Here is a 15,744-nt window from a genome sequence, read left to right on the forward strand (position 1 = left end):
GTGTTTACGACAATGTATCAATCTAGTTATCAGGGATGTAACCAACAACACATTAACTTAAAGGCCTAAGCAATAGAGTGCAACGATACACATATTTTCGGCAAATGGCACTCCATCGGCAATGAATTGGCATACATCACAACATAGATTAATGTTGGTCGTATGAAAAAATACCAACATAGATTAATACTGGCACACATCAGTAATCAAGTCCTAATTACAGTTGCAAAATAGCCAAAACCAGCTAGTTGCTCAATGTTGCAACCATTCTGCACCAGCAGTACTTACTTGCTACCATACACGTTGCATCGACTCAAGCATTGGGAACTTTTGATAGAGGCTATATTTTTAAACCATTTGTTCACGTACTAACATTTTGATCCGAGAGGCATATTTTTTAAAATTTTGGGATACACCCTGTATGATAAGAACAATAGACAAATGAATCAAAAAGGCTGGATTTACCCAAGAGTACCAACCTTCCTTTAGCATGTTTCAGAAGAATAACAGCGCCAGATTAAGTGAAGCAATCTTTCGCTTGAGTTGCTTGTCCTTGGTCATTTCCAGAATCCTGGCACAAAATAAGCTTGAAGGAGAGCAAGCATGAGAAGAAAATAATAATGTAAACAGAACACGACGCACAGAACACACAGGTAGAGCGAGTAAAATGGTGTATATGAAATGAGCAAAACAATGGAAAGTCAGAGAAGGAAGGCAGAACCTTGGCAGGAAGAAAGGCAGCACACGAGGCGGCGGGCCGGCAGAACAGCAACAAGAACCGCAGACCCACTATTCTAACTTACAACATTGGGTCCGACGGGGGATGGGGATGAACTTGCAACACACTTCCACACAAGTAAGTTTCTTACAGATGCATTTCTTTATAATAAAACTGGTTGCTTGACAGTATACACATTTACAGAAATATGAACTTCTTTTCACCTAGATGGATGGATCTTCCCATAGATTTCATACACCCTGTATGACTTCTTTGTTAAGGGGTGGGTAATCAAACCTGACACTTATTTTTGATAGTTTTTCTCCAATCTCCTGAAGATAGGAGAGCAACACACTGTAAATAAACAAACTTCATAATCTCAATAATACTTAATACTTGACAAAGTCAGGATTGTAGTAGCCTTGCCATGACATCAGCCACAATATATTTCTCAGTTATCACAAGAACACTGTATAATGCTGACATGCCAGTGGAGAGCATAGTGAACACAATAGTGCTGAAGAAACTTGTCTGTCATCTTCTCTAGATATGGTTATAACATCACCTTGTATGAATACATCATGGCATAATTGAAGGCATTAGACAATATTCTACATGAACTGGGTGGTCTATTTAATGTTCTTAATGGATCCATGTACAAAGATAAGAATTTGACAGTATGAACAGTAGAAGAACACATGTGTAGTTATTCACAGAAACAGAGAAGTAACTATAATCCAAATAATGCTTCAGCAACAAAACATACTTGCTCTTAACTGGACAGCAGCCGTTGCTGGCAAAGTGTTGTTGGCCATCTGAAGAGTAGGTGCCAGAGAGAGAGAGGAGTGGGGCCTGATTTTGGCTGTCATCAGGGTCGGGTTCCGCCTCTCTTAACTTATTTCTTAGCTATCAGAAGAACACTGTATAAAGTTAGTATTCTTTCTCTGAAGAAATCAAGTGTAATAACAAGCAGAGATTATATATTCCTAAGCTATCAGAAGAACAATGATTTGTGGGAAATCGAAGGAGCGATACATAGAAAGGACGGGTTAGAGACCAAACTTTGTATACTTCATTTGGCTGAATCATCTACAGTTGAGAGTATATCCGTGTATGACGGTGGAAAAGTAGCAAAACACATGACGGTGGAACAGCAGCAAAACACAATATTGCAGCAGAGCTTAAAGCAGGTGCAAGGTCTGAACAAGGTTGATTATAGTCTAGTTCTGAGTGTTAACTGTAATGCTGCATCAGCTATAACAAGTTGTTCATGTTGCAATATATTGGTGTTTATGCCCAGCCCAAATGTAACTTACGTACTGAACAAAATAGGACGTACAAACCTGATTATCAGGTAAAATAGCATATTTTGAGTAGTCAGATTCCCCTTGGGCAAGCTCTTTAGCCCCATCATACATTAACTGCGCAAATTAAGCTCATTACTCGGGAAAAAACACTTACAAACCACTCCCAAAAGAACAATATAAAGCTGCCTACATGATCCTCACTAAGCAATAAGAGCAAAAACTATATTAAAACACACTCGTTGCAGTATTGGCATACTTTGATTGTCTGGTACACGATGACATGGTTGACTGTCGTATAGCCCTTGTGTTCCGCCACATCAAAGCCGGTCCAGAAAAGAAGATTTATCTGGAGATAGATGTTCAGAAAAATGTAAGGTATACTATTTGTCACTGGGATTGTAACTTTCCAGGGAAGAATACAATGGGATCTTGCCTGCATAGATATCATGGACTTTCCTGATTCTCCAGCCCCTTAAAGAAAACATCACATATTAGGAACCAGGATTTCCTGATTTTGAAACAGGGTAAAGAAGACGGCTATCGGGAATTGGTCCAACTAATATTTTGAAGAGGAGGGGAGAGGGGGAAGGGGAGGGATGCGGTGCCATACCACCGTCGACCGGCGTCGTTTGTACAGCCACGCCGCCAGTAAGGTTGAGCGAGAGGGTGCTGCCGGCATGGACCTCGTCAAGCTCCTGGCATCCAGTCACCACTATCGCTCCCATGCTCCCTGCCACCTCCATGTTTCTCCCAGACCTCGGTGGTAGGCAGAGGGGCCGCCGCCACCCCTCTCCCTGGGCGCCACCTCCTCCCCCATCGGGTGGATGCTCCTCGTTTCTTCCACTCCCAGGACGCCAGATCCCCTTCCACTCCCGGGACGCCAGATCCGCGGGCTCACCGCTGTTTAGCCGGAGAAAAACAAGATGGAGTAGATGCTGGCCAGGAGGTCGCTCGGCTCGGCCCGGGCGAGAGCACGGGAGGAGAAAAGGGAAGGGGGGGGGAGGCGGCGCAGTGGAGACCAGGGGAGGAGGGGAGCGGGGCTCGAGAAGTGGAGGGATTGGCTGCTTGGACACGAATGGGATTGGGGGCTAGGTTTTCACCGCGCCTACGATCCAGCCCCACGCCTCTCGCTTTCTCACCCAGGACGCACGCGGGACGCACCAATACACTGGGCCCGTAGACATTTGAGGCCCACCCGTCATGGACAAGGAAGCAAAACAAATGAGTCACAGAGGACTAACGGCCACGACTTTGACAGCAGCGTAAAAATCCCTGTTGCTGTGAAATCGTGCGGCCACAACGCACGCGCGCCGCGAATGCCCCTGGAATGGGGGGTACTCTACCAGGCTTTATATGTTAGATATTGAGGCAGCTTCACAGGAATTCACCTCCCTCAGATAGCATTCATAGAGACAAATAACTAAAGTATTTTCTTTGCGGAAGTTGCATTTAACCTTACACCGCAGCCATGCCCCTTTGGGCAATGCGACTGTTCAGGCAGGTCACAAACATCAGTTTGTGCGCCGCTGCTAGAGAGGAGAGTGGAGGGCACTGCGATTGGTTTTGTTCGTTTTATCTTCCTTTTTTTCCATTGCTGACCGAGATCAGAGATATTCAGGGTGGGAGGACGGGTTTAGGGGTGCGGCCGCCCCGGGCACTTAAAACCATGGGCCCTCGCTCCCAGGCACACATGCAGTGGTTTTTTTAGACAAACACATGCAGTTGCCCCGAGATCTAAGCGCCAAGTAGTGTAAATGGTACGTGGTGCACACCCCCTCACCGAACGGTCGACCCACTTAGAATTGTAGCCGCAAGGCGGTTATTCTAGCGTTTTTTATGGCTGGTTCTTTTTGTGTTTAGTTTTTGTCCTTCTATGCCGGTTTTGTCGGTTCATTTTGTTTTTTGCTTTTCTTTTCTTTTTCTTGTTTCCTTTTTCATTTTACTCTCCATGAACCTTTTTTATTTTCATATTCGTGAACTTTTTTTCAAAATCACAAACTTTTTAAAATTCATGAACTTTATTCAAATTTGTTAACTTTTTTTTCCAAAATTTTAAATATATTTTTCAAATTCGTGAAGCTTTTCAAATTTTTAAAACAAATTCATATTCATAAACCATTTTAAAATTCAAGAACATTTTTTTATATTTATTAACATTTTTTCCAAATATGTGAACATTTTTAAATTAGCAAAAAAGAATCAAATTCATTTTTAATGATCTTTTTATAAATTTATGAACCTTTTCAAATTCTTGGAGAAGTCAATGGGTCAAACTGTTAAAGGATTGAATGCTCAACTCACAACTTCGTTTTAGTAAGCCTAAACTATTGCAATAATTAATGTGTACGTAGTACAACAAATGTAGTGGATCAAATTAAGGTGTCTTCGACTACTCATAAGAGAATGTGATATAAACGAGGCAAAGAGCATCCACCATATGTAATGTGCACTATATGAGAGGTCTCACAATCATTTTTTATCGATATCGTTTGTGGTTATTCTGTCCATCTTGATGCGAAGTGAGCTAGGGTACTCTAGGGTTTAGAGGCATGAGGAATGATGCCTTCAAAGTAACAGATCAGAGCCCTGAGATACAATATCACACTCTAGATGCTCTAGAAACCTCTACATCCAAAGACCCCCCCTACAACGTACCTTCACCAGCCGCTGCTTAGGGTTTCAACCCGCGTACCTATGGAACCATGTTTAGACTAATATTTTTCTGTCTTAGATGACGATATGTTTCTTGTAAATTTTTAAACTAAAATTACCGTTGTGATTAAATTGAAGGGGGCAAAAGAAGAAAAATAATTCCTAACGCAATAGCATGAATACCTTTTTTTTAATATAAAATAGCATGAACACCTACCACAGCCGGAGGACTGTTAACAAGCTTCTTCACTAATCACTCATTGCATTGAATTACATGGATTTTGGGTAGCTAACTGGGGATACATCAGCAGAAAAAGGGATGCGAGGAGAGCCAGAGGTAAGGGGAAGAAGGAGCCGCCGTTTCAGCCGTGATCCAACCGGATGCCCGATCAATCCTTGCCTCTCTTTTTTTTTTTGAGGGGTATCAATCCTTGCCTCCTGCTACTTGTAGGGCCTAGCTTCCTCCATCTTGCGAGCTGGGCTAAGCCCATTATCAACGGCCCAACAGCAGCATTGGCATGGGTTCCTGACAAACGCACTCACGGCCCTCCCGGCATCTCCCCTCGCTGTTGCCTGCAGCCTCAATCTCCAATGGCGACGGGTGGCTGAGGAGGGGGAAAAGGGCAGAGAGTGAACTCCCCTCCCCATCCATGGCTTCGCTCGCCTCCCCTCCCCTCCCACGCGTCCACCTTCCTCCCCGTCCCGGCGGGCGCCCGCAGCAGGCGCCCTCCTCGCCTCCTCAACCCGTCGCCGCCGCCTTCCACTTCGTATCTCTTCTTCTCCTCTGCTTCCGCCCGATTCCCCCCATCCCCGCGCGGCCCGCCAACCACGGCGCGACACCGCGCGGGTAAGCATACAGAACCCATGTCTCAGGCTCGATGCGCAGTGAGTTAGTCTTGTTGGATGTCAATGTCAGCACTCAGTATAGCGGTGGTGCGTCAGACCAGTAAGAGCAAATCAAGCTGCTGTTTTCTTTTAGGTTGCCCGATTAGAAGCTACGATATGTGTCACAAGCACAGTTTAACCGTTGATATTTACGTACATATAGTTCGAGCAAGTTGATTTCACTGCATATCGGCTTGGAGAGCGGGATGCAATGCTGAAACCTGCAATTCTAAATGTCCTGATGCAATGCTTCGGTTGCACTGTAATCCAAATAGGCATTGTGTACTGGCCCTTTGGGAACATTGGAGATTGGGGAGCCTTCCCGTCCTTGTTAACATTTTTCATGGGAACTACTCCCTCCGTTCGGTAATAGATGACTCCAGGGGAGGCGGAATCGTGAACAAATCAATTTTACAATAAGGCCCTTCCGAAATTTGAAATCATTACAATCCAGTACCCAGTTCTCCGTCCGCTCGTCGCGATCCACCGCGCGGAACCTCCGTCCGCCGGCCAGAACCTCGATCTCCCGCCGGCCAGAACCTCGAGCTCCATCCCTAGCACTAGGACCCCGTCGCCGGCGTCAGCTCCTCGAGCTCCCGCACCCAGCACCTCGAGCTCCCCACCTCCGAGTACCTCGAGCTCCGTCTCCGGCAGCAAGATAGCGCCGGTGACTCCAGCACATCGAGCTCCGTCTCCGCCGCTGCCAGGATCAGGCGCCGCGGCTCCATCTTCTGCCTCTGCCAGGCTCAGGCGTCGTGGCTCCATCTTCCGCCGCTGCCAGGCTCAGGCGCCGTGGCTCCATCTTCCGCCGCTGCCAGGCTCAGGCGCCGCGATTCCATCTTCCGCCGCTGCCAGGCTCAGGCGCCGCAGCTCCATCTTCCGCCGCGGCTCCACCTTCCTCTCCTCCTTGCTGTAGCGTGGGAAGGTGTCCCTGCATCTCCACGGCAAGGTTCGTGGCCACAGGGGTGCAGCTGCTACCACAGGTTCTTCTATAGATGTTGATCCTCTGAACGATCTGTAGATGTTGATGTTGGTGTTGATGCTACCACTGGTTCTTCTGTAGATGCTGATGCTACCACAGGGGTGCAGCTGCTACCACCATCTCCTCTGAAGGATCTTCTCGCGCGCCACCACTGGTTCCTCACGTTTTTCTGTCTCTGTAGATGTTGTTTGAATGACTTGAGTTGTCTGAAGAGAGCCAGTTTCTTCAGGTGCATCAGTGAGATCAACCAAGTTGTCATTGAGGAAGCTTTTAAACTCCTGGAAGTTCTCCTCTGTGGGGCGATAGTGGCCACTGTGAGGCCAAATAGCCTGCCAACAATAAAGTTCAGGTTGTGTCAGCATGTTGCCTGATAAAACTGGTGTAAGAGCTGTTTGCAGATAAGAATTGCATACCTTCAGAGTCCCATTTTGAGCAACCAGTTTCCTAGCAGCAGATGTAGCTCCCCCAGCAAGAAAGCTAGAATGTTGAAATTTACCTTTCTTCTTCTGCAATTTATAAAGGCAAAAAAGATTCATATTACACACTGAACTGACATTTCTACATTTGAAGCAGAGAAAGAGAAAGAGGAGCAGCAGCATCCTCCAAGCAGAGAAAGGGAAAGAAGACCAGCAACATCCTCCAAGCAGCAGTACTCTACAAGCAGTAGCAGCACCACCACCACCTTCGAAGCAGAGAAAGAGAAAGAAGAGCAGCAGCGCCCTCCAAGCAAAGAAAGGGAAAGAAGACCAGCAACATCCTCCAAGCAGCAGTACCCTACAAGCAGTAGCAGCACCACCACCACCTTCGAAGCAGAGAAAGAGAAAGAAGAGCAGCAGCGCCCTCCAAGCAAAGAAAGGAAAAGAAGCAGAGAAAGGGAAAGGAGCAATTCCGTGCGTCCCTGCAAAGGTTGTGTTCAGCAGGATAATGGAAGCAGTTTGCAGGCCAGTAATGTGTTAAATTTCACACAATCATTTCCATTGTTGATGACCAGGAAGAGCATAGGATACGAGCACAGATTGTGTGTAAACTCCAACAGATTTGATTACTGTATATGAAAGGAAAGGATGATGCAATTTTTTTATTAGCAACATGGCAATCTCTGTGTCAATAACTATGTGGTTCAACTTGTATGATTGTGTGAGCATGAAGTGGTTGTGTGAGCATGAATTAGGAGTAATAATTGTTTCTTCTAGAAACACATCAGTGGTAATAATAATAATAACAAATGAAGCAACTAACTGACCTTGTATTGCAACTATTGACATTGTATTGCAACTAAATCCGAATGTGCTGCTTCAGGTAATTGACATTGTATTGCAACTAAATTGTTTTTAGAAAATGCAGATGTCATTTTTGTCATATTTGGGACTCTGCAATTTCTTACTCACTGAATTTATCATATAATGTGGTTCATGATCAATGGTGAAAGAACTGAACACAGATGGTTACCATGGGGGAGCGTAGTGATTGGAATTGCTTATCCTCTCGGACGTCGACACGCAGTTGTTGGTCGCCGGGCACAAGGCAAGGGAGGGGGGCCTCTTCTGCACGCCAAGGTAGCTCGCCTTTGTGCCACTGGAGCAGCCAAGAGAGCAAGAGAAATAAACAAACACACATGTCAGACCACCAGAAAAGAAGAAATTCAGTTAACTGGTAACTGCATCCCCTTCTTCAGAGAGAGCTCAGGTTCTGAATTTTCCCTTCAGTGTACACACAAGTGGAGAACAAAAAATCTAGCAGAAACAGAGGACTGAACCAAGATACGGCAAAGAATAGCTGCATGTTTCTGAAGATGCAGCCTAGTGCCCAAATCTGTGCGCCATCTGTGCGGGATTTGTGCGATCTCAAGTCGCACGCAAGTGGCAGATGGGAGTACAGACTACAGAGAAATGACTAATGCTTTGATCCAATGACTACTGGCAAGCGGGATTTGTGCAGGACAAAAAAGACTAATGCTTTGATCCAATCTTATGGCGCCTACAGACTACAGAGAGGTTAACTGAACAGTATACTTGAGAATGGAGAAAGGGATTCCAGAGGTGAGAGGTGGCTAGGCTGACCGTGATGTAGATAACGAAGGAGGCGACGATGGTGCGGTACCGGCCGAGCCACGAGTCGGCGACGGCGGCGCCGAGCAGCGGCAACATCGACGCGGCGCCCGACCACGCATTGACGGCCGCGGGCGCTAGGGCAGCGGCTGGCGAAGCTCCTTGGCGGGTGTGCCGGCTGGCTCGGTATGGAGTCAGAGCTTGCGTACTGCCGCTCCAGGCCGCCGCCCGCAATTCTGCCGGCAGATCAACCACCGGCGATGTGGCAAAAATTGAAGCTTGAGACGGTGGGGAACGAGGAGGGGGACGAGCCGGCAGCATCGCAGCGTGGTTCGGGGGAGGAAGGCGGCGTGGGGCGGGGGAGGGAGGAAGGCGGTGGGGGGCGGCGTCGGAGAGCCAAGACGGCGAGCGGGCGAGCAAGAATGGTGAGCGACGGAGTTCTATGTCGGGAGCGGAGGACCGCGGGATTGGTCGGAAAAAATAGAAGGACTGTTTCGCAAAAAATACGACGGGGTCATCTATTACCGAACGGAGGGAGTAGTTATGGATGAACTGACTGTTTGCTCATTGTTCACATACCAGTGCATTTACTTAAGTAAACCATAGGACTATTCGTCTTGTCACACGTTTTCATATGTTCTGATCGGGGCCATGATTTGCTGGCTGTACGAATGACTTTAGTTAATACATACATGCTGGCTAATATGGTGTTCAAATGCATCTGTTAGTTGTACTGGTGTTCCTATAAATATCATTTTTATGTCAATTTGTAGATTTGAAGAAGATTAGAGATGCTTCTTGTGCAACTTACCTAAGGCAAATAATGCCATATGTGTTCACAGAAGTCCTGAAGACTGTGCGAGTGAGTGAAATGTGAATTATTACCATAATTTAAGTTGTACTCCCTCCGTCCCGAAATACTTGTCGGGGGAATGGATGTATCTAGACGTATTTTAGTTCTAGATACATCCAGTTTTATGCATTTCTCCGACGAGTATTTCCGGACGGAGGGAGTACATAACAAGGTACACCAACAAATGCATAGACTCCAAAGGTGGGTAGCAAAATAACTGTGGCACCTCACTCTCACAAGAGACGGTAATATAAGCCAGCTGAAGAGGATCGCATGCTGCACCTACTTACTATATGAGAGGACTCACAGCTTTTTTGGCGACACTACTTTTTTGTTTCCATTGTCTATGTCCATATGCAGTGCAAGGAAGCTAAAGCACGCTAGGATTTAGACGCATCAGGAATAACATCATCACAATGATGTACTCGTACACGGTTTAGATGCTCCAATAACCTCCGTTTACATCTGCTCCTCGACGTTTTATAACAGGCTACAACTTACAATCTAGAGTGCTTTTTACAAGCACTCTCACACCGTTGACATCTATCCATAGCTTCGGGAGTCGATTTCACTTGTTTTGGGCTTGGGGGACAGGATGCAATGCTGAATATCTTGATCGACCTACATGTTTCCGTGATCATTCAGTTGTAGTCTCGCCCATACTTAGTGCATTGTAATCCAAATGGAAAATTGTGTACTTTGAGTACGCATGAGGCATTGTTTACTGGCTCTTTGGGAAAACTGGATATCAGCGTGAGTATCACAGTTCATAAAGCATGATAAATGTGATTACATGTGTCTTTCCCTTCTTGTAGACATCTTTCATGAAAACTATCATTGTTTGCTAATGTTCGCCATCCAGGCATTTACTTAAGTAACTACTATGTGACTGCATCTTTTTGCATATCATGCTCACACTGGTTAAGGTAAAAAGGGCGATACTATTGCTAGTAGCAGGGTCGGGCGTCGCTGGATCGGTAGTGCTGCTAGTTGACTAATCAGTTTTGCCTAGCATCAATGGATTACTAGTACGTGGTGATTTCCAGTTTGTAGTAGCACTGCTAATTAGTTTTCAATAGTTCTGTTCCTGTAGTTTCAGTTTATTCAGGCTTTTTTATTTGAAGTTCATGTTTATTCAGGCTAAAGGCTGTACGTTGATTAGTATTCATGTTTCGTCCATCAGCCTCCGCTTACCTTTGGTGACTGCGCCACAGTGGCATGACATCGCGAATTCGCATGATTTTGCATCAAAAAAATAGAGGATTTTTAAGCACTAGGAAAAAATTGAAACTCTTTTGCAAGTAAAATTAATAAACACATAAATGTATATCTATCTATCTACACCCGGCTTATTGATGTTAGTGGCTTGGATGGGACACCCGGCTTTAGATGTTAAGCTTTGATGCGATGTCTGTTTGATATTAGGCCCAGACATTCGGCACGCCTTCATCAAAGGGATAGGAGTAGCAACAATGTTGCCAAGATAGTGGCTTCAGGCTTATTGATGTATCACCTTGTATGGTCTTTATGAATAATTAATAATATGGCTGCATGCATCATCCAGATGCAGAGGCCGGGGTACATCCTCCTTTTCTAAAAAAATCTATCTACACGTGTATATATAGGCTTAAGGGGCCATGTCGTCCTATTTTTAGCCAAAATAGCTTTGAGTCTTGGCAATGAATGTAGATGGAGCTTTGGATGTTGTGGGGCAAAACGGCCGAAACGGGCTACATCGATTTGAGATTTTCTTTTTCGATGAGAGGGGCCACATGGCCCCCATTTTCATTAAGAAAATGGAGTCTTTTACAAGCAAGGTGCAGTACACGTTTTACATCCCTGACACTAAACCACATCACGATGCTATGACACACAAGTAACCCAACCAGCACTACCATACTTTGTCTAGATAACATCGAGCCAGATCGGCGGAACAAAAGCTACAGCAAAAATAAAGGTAGGTGACGATAGAACAAAACCTAGCGAGAAAAGTATATTTTTCGTCCCTCAACTCTTGGTGAAGTCTAGATTTGGTCCCTCAACTTCAAAACCGGACAACTTACACCCCCAACTACCGAAACCGGACAAGATTTGTCCCTGGACTCAGTTTTGACCGGTTTTTGGTGTTGACTCACCCCGGTTTTGACCGGTGCTCACTCATATTCCTGTAAAATATATATATATATATGTATATATATATATATCCGTGAACTTTTTAAAATTCACATACACTTTTCAACTCCGCGTAGTTTTTACAAGGTCGCGTATTTTTTAAAAATAAACATACTTTTTTTAAATCAGCAAACTATTCTGAAATTCACGTACTTTTTTCAAATCCATGATTTTTTAACATTCACGTACTTTTTCCAAATCCCTGTATTTTTCCCTAGTTTGTGTAATTTTATCAAATCCAAGTATTTTTCAAAACCATGAACTGTTTCTGAAATTCGCATACTTATTTCAAATCCACATACTTTTCAAAGTCCGCATTTTTTTTTCAAATCCATGTTCCTTTTATAATCCATGAACTTTGTATGAAATTCACGTACTTGTTTCAAGTTGAAATAATTTTTGAAATCCACATATTTTTGCGCAAAAGAAGTCCATATCGCGTACTTTTTCCAAGTTCGCATAAAATTTTCAAATTCATGGACTCTTTCAAGAAAATGTACTTGAATATGAAAGGTACATCAATTTAAAAAAATTAAATTAACTTAAAAGAACTAAATGAGCTTAAAAAATACACATATTTGAAAAAGTACATGAACTTGAAAAAAAGTACACAGATTTAAAAAAAGTACACAAATTTTAAAAAGGTTCATGTATTTGAAAAAAGTAACCGAATTTGAAAACAGTATGTGGACTTGGAAAAGGTAGGCAAATTTGAGTCGGAGCGGTCAAAACCGGGGTGGGACAGCACCAAAACCGGTCAAAACCATGACCAGGGATGAATCTTGTCCGATTTGAGAAGTTAAGGGTGCAAGTTGTCCAGTTTTGGAGTTGAGAGACCAAATCTAGACTCCGCCAAAAATTGAGGGACGAAAAATATACTTTTATAACCAGCATCAGAAATATCCACTCTTTTGGGTGATAGCCAGAAGCGATCCAAGCCTTTGAAATCAGCACCTCCAGCAACTGATTTCATCAGATTCTCCTCACATACGGCGCCCACCCATATCCTCTCCTGAAGACATCCCGAGTCACTTGGGCAATCCTTCTAGTGACCAGCTGTAGCGTGTTTTGTAGTCCTTTTTTCTGCAAAATTTCCCCCGAATAGAGAAGGGAGCAAACAGACATAATAATATCAGTAGGATCATTGGGCTTTACACCTTGAAAGCATGATTTATTTCTTGTTTTCCAAATAGACCATATCAAAGCAGCAACACCAAGCATAACAACTACTCTATCTTTGCCAGTGTAGTTAGGCAACCAATTCTGGCATAAATCAAAGAAAGACACATGGGATCTTTGGTTACCCAAGGAGCACCCCACAATACTCCATAAGAACCTAGACAGGGAACAAGAAAAGAAAAGGTGATCCACATTCTCTATACTGTCACAAAACTCACAATGCTTAGCACCTTTTCACCCTTTTTTACTTAAGTTATCTTTGTTTAGGATCCTATTCTTGATCACTAACCAGGAGAAGGCTTTAATTTTCAACGGCATCTTCATTCTCCATAGCAACTTATAAGGGAAAACAACTTGTCGAGCAACAAGATAATGGTACAGAGATTTAACCGAAAAGTTCCCAGAAGAGGTAAGAAGCCATTTAACTCTGTCAGGTTCCTCCGACAAGGTCACCTGACTACACATATCAAGTAATTTGTTCCACATCTCAAGGGTCTGCCCATACAAACATCTCCTAAATCTGATGCAATCAAAATCCTGGCTAAACACCTTCGCGACCGTGACGTGCCTACAAAAGGTCAAGTTGTAAAGACGTGGGAAAACCAAACATAGAGGTTTGTCTCTTAACCAAACATCCTCCCACAATCTAGTTTTGCGACCATCACCCACAACTCTCTGGCAGCATCTATAAGAAGAATCTTTAACCTCCATTTGAGATCATCTCAGCCCATTTCTTGAAGCAGGGATGAACAAACATAAGGAGGATGATCCATTTATCAGTGAGCTTCTTGCCTGCCAAGAGGGCCTTGAGGCAGCTAGGAGAAGGGGAATCAACATATTATCATGCAAATGGACTGCTTTGAATAAGTGGACTTGTGGCATAAAGTTGGTTCTATCCGGGTGAATGGGGCACATATTATGAGGGAAATAAAGCAGGTGGCTGAGAATTTCCAGGGTTTCAAGCTTCTCTGGGTTCGAGAGTGAAGCAAATTGGGTGGCGCACCTCTGCGCTAGAGAAGCTCTTAGCATTTCTTCTTTTACATGCTTTGATGTAATTCCTGGATTCCTGACTAGGACTATCCAGTCAGACTGTAATCTCTTGTCAGTTTAATAAAGCGAGGAGTTAATATCAAAAAAAGGTGGGTAACTAATTTTTGTTTACTTATTTCAGACGATTATAGATCTTTAGTCTATACAATAAATGGCCAAGTGTTTCTGTTTTTAATGGGGATTTCTAGCATATTTATCTTTTTTCTAATAATCCATGTCGGGGGTTTGGTGCGACATATGCCAACGGATGGCTTATCATGGTGGGGGCGAGTAGAACGTCGTCGGTGCCTGGAAACGGGATGAGGCGAAGACATGCACGCCAGCGAATCTTACCCAGCTCCGGGGCTCTCCGAGGAGATAATACCTCTACTGCTGCTCTGCGGGGTCTTCGCATGATCACTATGGCAAAGTGCTTACACAGTTGCTCCTTGAGCTGTTTTCTGGTGGTAGGAGAGGGCAAGACTAGCTCTCTCCCTCCTATATGATTTGGTCTAGAGCTAATGGGTCCCAACCCTTTGCATGGGTGCCCTGGGGGGTTTATATAGGCCTACCCCCAGGGGTACAATGGTAATCCGGCTGGGCGCGGGCCCAGCCGTCAGTGCCTCTGGCCTCCGTCTTCTCTGCTGACCGCTGGGGCCCGCCGACTGGCGGGCCCCGCCGACAGGCCGGGTATGGAGCCGACAGGCCACGTCCGCCGCGAGCGGGTCTTGCCGGCTGCTGATTACTGTAGCTGTACTTCTGATGACGCGGGCTTGATCATGAGGTCGTAGCAACAGCCCCGCCGCCTGGCGGGCGAATCACTGTTGCCACTCCCCATCTCATCTTGATTAATGGCGCGTGGGCCCCGGGGGAGGGCTCGGCCGACTCCCTCGGGCCGACTCCCGACGGGTCCGACTGGTGGTTCTCCCGCCGTCTCCCGAGGTCTCACTGACTGGTGGGCCCTGCTGCCTCCAGGCCGTACAGACAAGCCGTCGTGGGTGCAGGATTCGGCCCTGTGGTGCTGATGTCAGGGCCGGCATGGCAACAGTGCCACGCCGCATGGAGATCTTCCGTGGTACGGCGTGTTGTGGCCATGCCTGCCCTTGGTGAGGGGCGGGGGTGGGCTTTGCTGTAGCCACGCCCCTGCCTCGTCCCCTTTGATGAGGTCATGGGGTTTGTTGGAGTCGCAGGCCGACTCACCAAAGCCGGCTTCTCTGGAAGTCGTCCCTGGGACTCGGCCGTGAGCGGGCAGTCGGCCGCCTTGCCATCGACTCCTCAGGAGGCGGCTCTTTGTCCTGGGGTCTTGAGGGGCGCAGCCTGCCCTGATGTCTTAAAAGGTTATGGGACATGGGTTGGCCTACCCGTGGCCCATTACTCCGACAGTAGTCCCCGAAGCTGGTGAGGCGCCGCGGATGATCGGCCGAGAAGCCTCAGCAATTTCTCTTTTCGGGTGCTCAAGACATGGTCTTTGATTGACTTCTGCCGGGGCGACTAGAAGGAGTCAGACTTGCTCAACTCGGACTCACTCAATTCCGACTCGCTCAGTATTTCGAACGTCGCGGCGGGATTTAAATGGCGTGCTAGCTAAGCCTCCAGGCCGCCGCCCGTTTTTGCCTATCACGCGAGGGCACGTGGCTAGGCCGTCCTGCCAGCCTACGCGCGCGACGGGACAGGCCCATAGGCGGGGCCTGCCACTACCGCGCCTCGGCGCCCGAGCAAATCCGCTGCGGCCCCGATGGACGGTTGGGATTCTTGTGGAGTTACTGCGCGCAGTAACTTTATCGTGGATCATGGGGGTCGTGGGGTTGTGAGCGCAGTAAATCCCCACGTCCGCCCCCTCGGCTTCGTAGCCCACGAGGCTATAAGTAGGGGAAGAGGGGGGGCACGCGCGCCCCTCCTTCCCACTACTCCTCATTCTC

General features: G+C 46.1%; 3 protein-coding genes across 4 annotated transcripts; 1 reads left to right on the top strand and 2 right to left on the bottom strand.

Annotated features, from left to right (window-relative positions):
* Positions 1 to 851: 851 nt before the first annotated feature.
* Positions 852 to 2,768, bottom strand: LOC123045654 (uncharacterized). The gene is made up of 6 exons (XM_044468828.1): positions 2,636 to 2,768; positions 2,459 to 2,496; positions 2,282 to 2,371; positions 2,062 to 2,139; positions 1,485 to 1,624; positions 852 to 1,050 (listed from the first exon to the last, which is right to left on the bottom strand). The coding sequence occupies exons 1-6, from the start codon at positions 2,766 to 2,768 to the stop codon at positions 1,023 to 1,025; spliced, it is 507 nt and encodes a 168-aa protein (XP_044324763.1). The 3' UTR covers positions 852 to 1,022.
* Positions 2,769 to 6,596: 3,828 nt separating this feature from the next.
* Positions 6,597 to 9,116, bottom strand: LOC123065243 (uncharacterized). Its single transcript, XM_044488589.1, has 4 exons — positions 8,605 to 9,116; positions 7,994 to 8,119; positions 6,958 to 7,050; positions 6,597 to 6,873 (listed from the first exon to the last, which is right to left on the bottom strand). The coding sequence occupies exons 1-4, from the start codon at positions 8,911 to 8,913 to the stop codon at positions 6,655 to 6,657; spliced, it is 747 nt and encodes a 248-aa protein (XP_044344524.1). The 5' UTR covers positions 8,914 to 9,116; the 3' UTR covers positions 6,597 to 6,654.
* On the top strand, positions 6,764 to 7,632 carry LOC123065256 (general transcription factor IIF subunit 1-like). 2 transcript variants are annotated; one of them, XM_044488598.1, is made up of 2 exons: positions 6,764 to 6,925; positions 7,115 to 7,632. In XM_044488598.1, exons 1-2 carry the CDS (start codon positions 6,905 to 6,907, stop codon positions 7,499 to 7,501), a joined length of 408 nt encoding a protein of 135 aa, XP_044344533.1. In that variant the 5' UTR covers positions 6,764 to 6,904; the 3' UTR covers positions 7,502 to 7,632. The 2 variants fall into 2 exon arrangements, with proteins under 2 accessions (XP_044344533.1, XP_044344538.1); XM_044488603.1 differs by having other exon boundaries at positions 6,791 to 6,925; positions 7,118 to 7,632.
* Positions 9,117 to 15,744: the final 6,628 nt, after the last annotated feature.

Source organism: Triticum aestivum, chromosome 1A, assembly GCF_018294505.1.
Source record: "Triticum aestivum cultivar Chinese Spring chromosome 1A, IWGSC CS RefSeq v2.1, whole genome shotgun sequence".
NCBI lineage: Eukaryota > Viridiplantae > Streptophyta > Magnoliopsida > Poales > Poaceae > Triticum > Triticum aestivum.

Coding starts and splice junctions, on each gene's coding strand:
- LOC123065243 (XM_044488589.1), bottom strand. CDS start 8,913: ATGCTGCCGGCTCGTCCCCCTCCTCGTTCCCCACCGTCTCAAGCTTCA. Junction 8,120..8,604: donor CCTTCGTTATCTACATCACG/GTCAGCCTAGCC, acceptor TGGCTGCTCCAG/TGGCACAAAGGCGAGCTACC. Junction 6,874..6,957: donor CTCAAAATGGGACTCTGAAG/GTATGCAATTCT, acceptor TATTGTTGGCAG/GCTATTTGGCCTCACAGTGG.
- LOC123065256 (XM_044488598.1), top strand. CDS start 6,905: ATGTTGCCTGATAAAACTGGT. Junction 6,926..7,114: donor TGTTGCCTGATAAAACTGGT/GTAAGAGCTGTT, acceptor CTACATTTGAAG/CAGAGAAAGAGAAAGAGGAG.
- LOC123045654 (XM_044468828.1), bottom strand. CDS start 2,768: ATGGAGGTGGCAGGGAGCATGGGAGCGATAGTGGTGACTGGATGCCAG. Junction 2,140..2,281: donor TCGTGTACCAGACAATCAAA/GTATGCCAATAC, acceptor TAATTTGCGCAG/TTAATGTATGATGGGGCTAA. Junction 1,625..2,061: donor CTATTTTACCTGATAATCAG/GTTTGTACGTCC, acceptor TTCTTCTGATAG/CTAAGAAATAAGTTAAGAGA.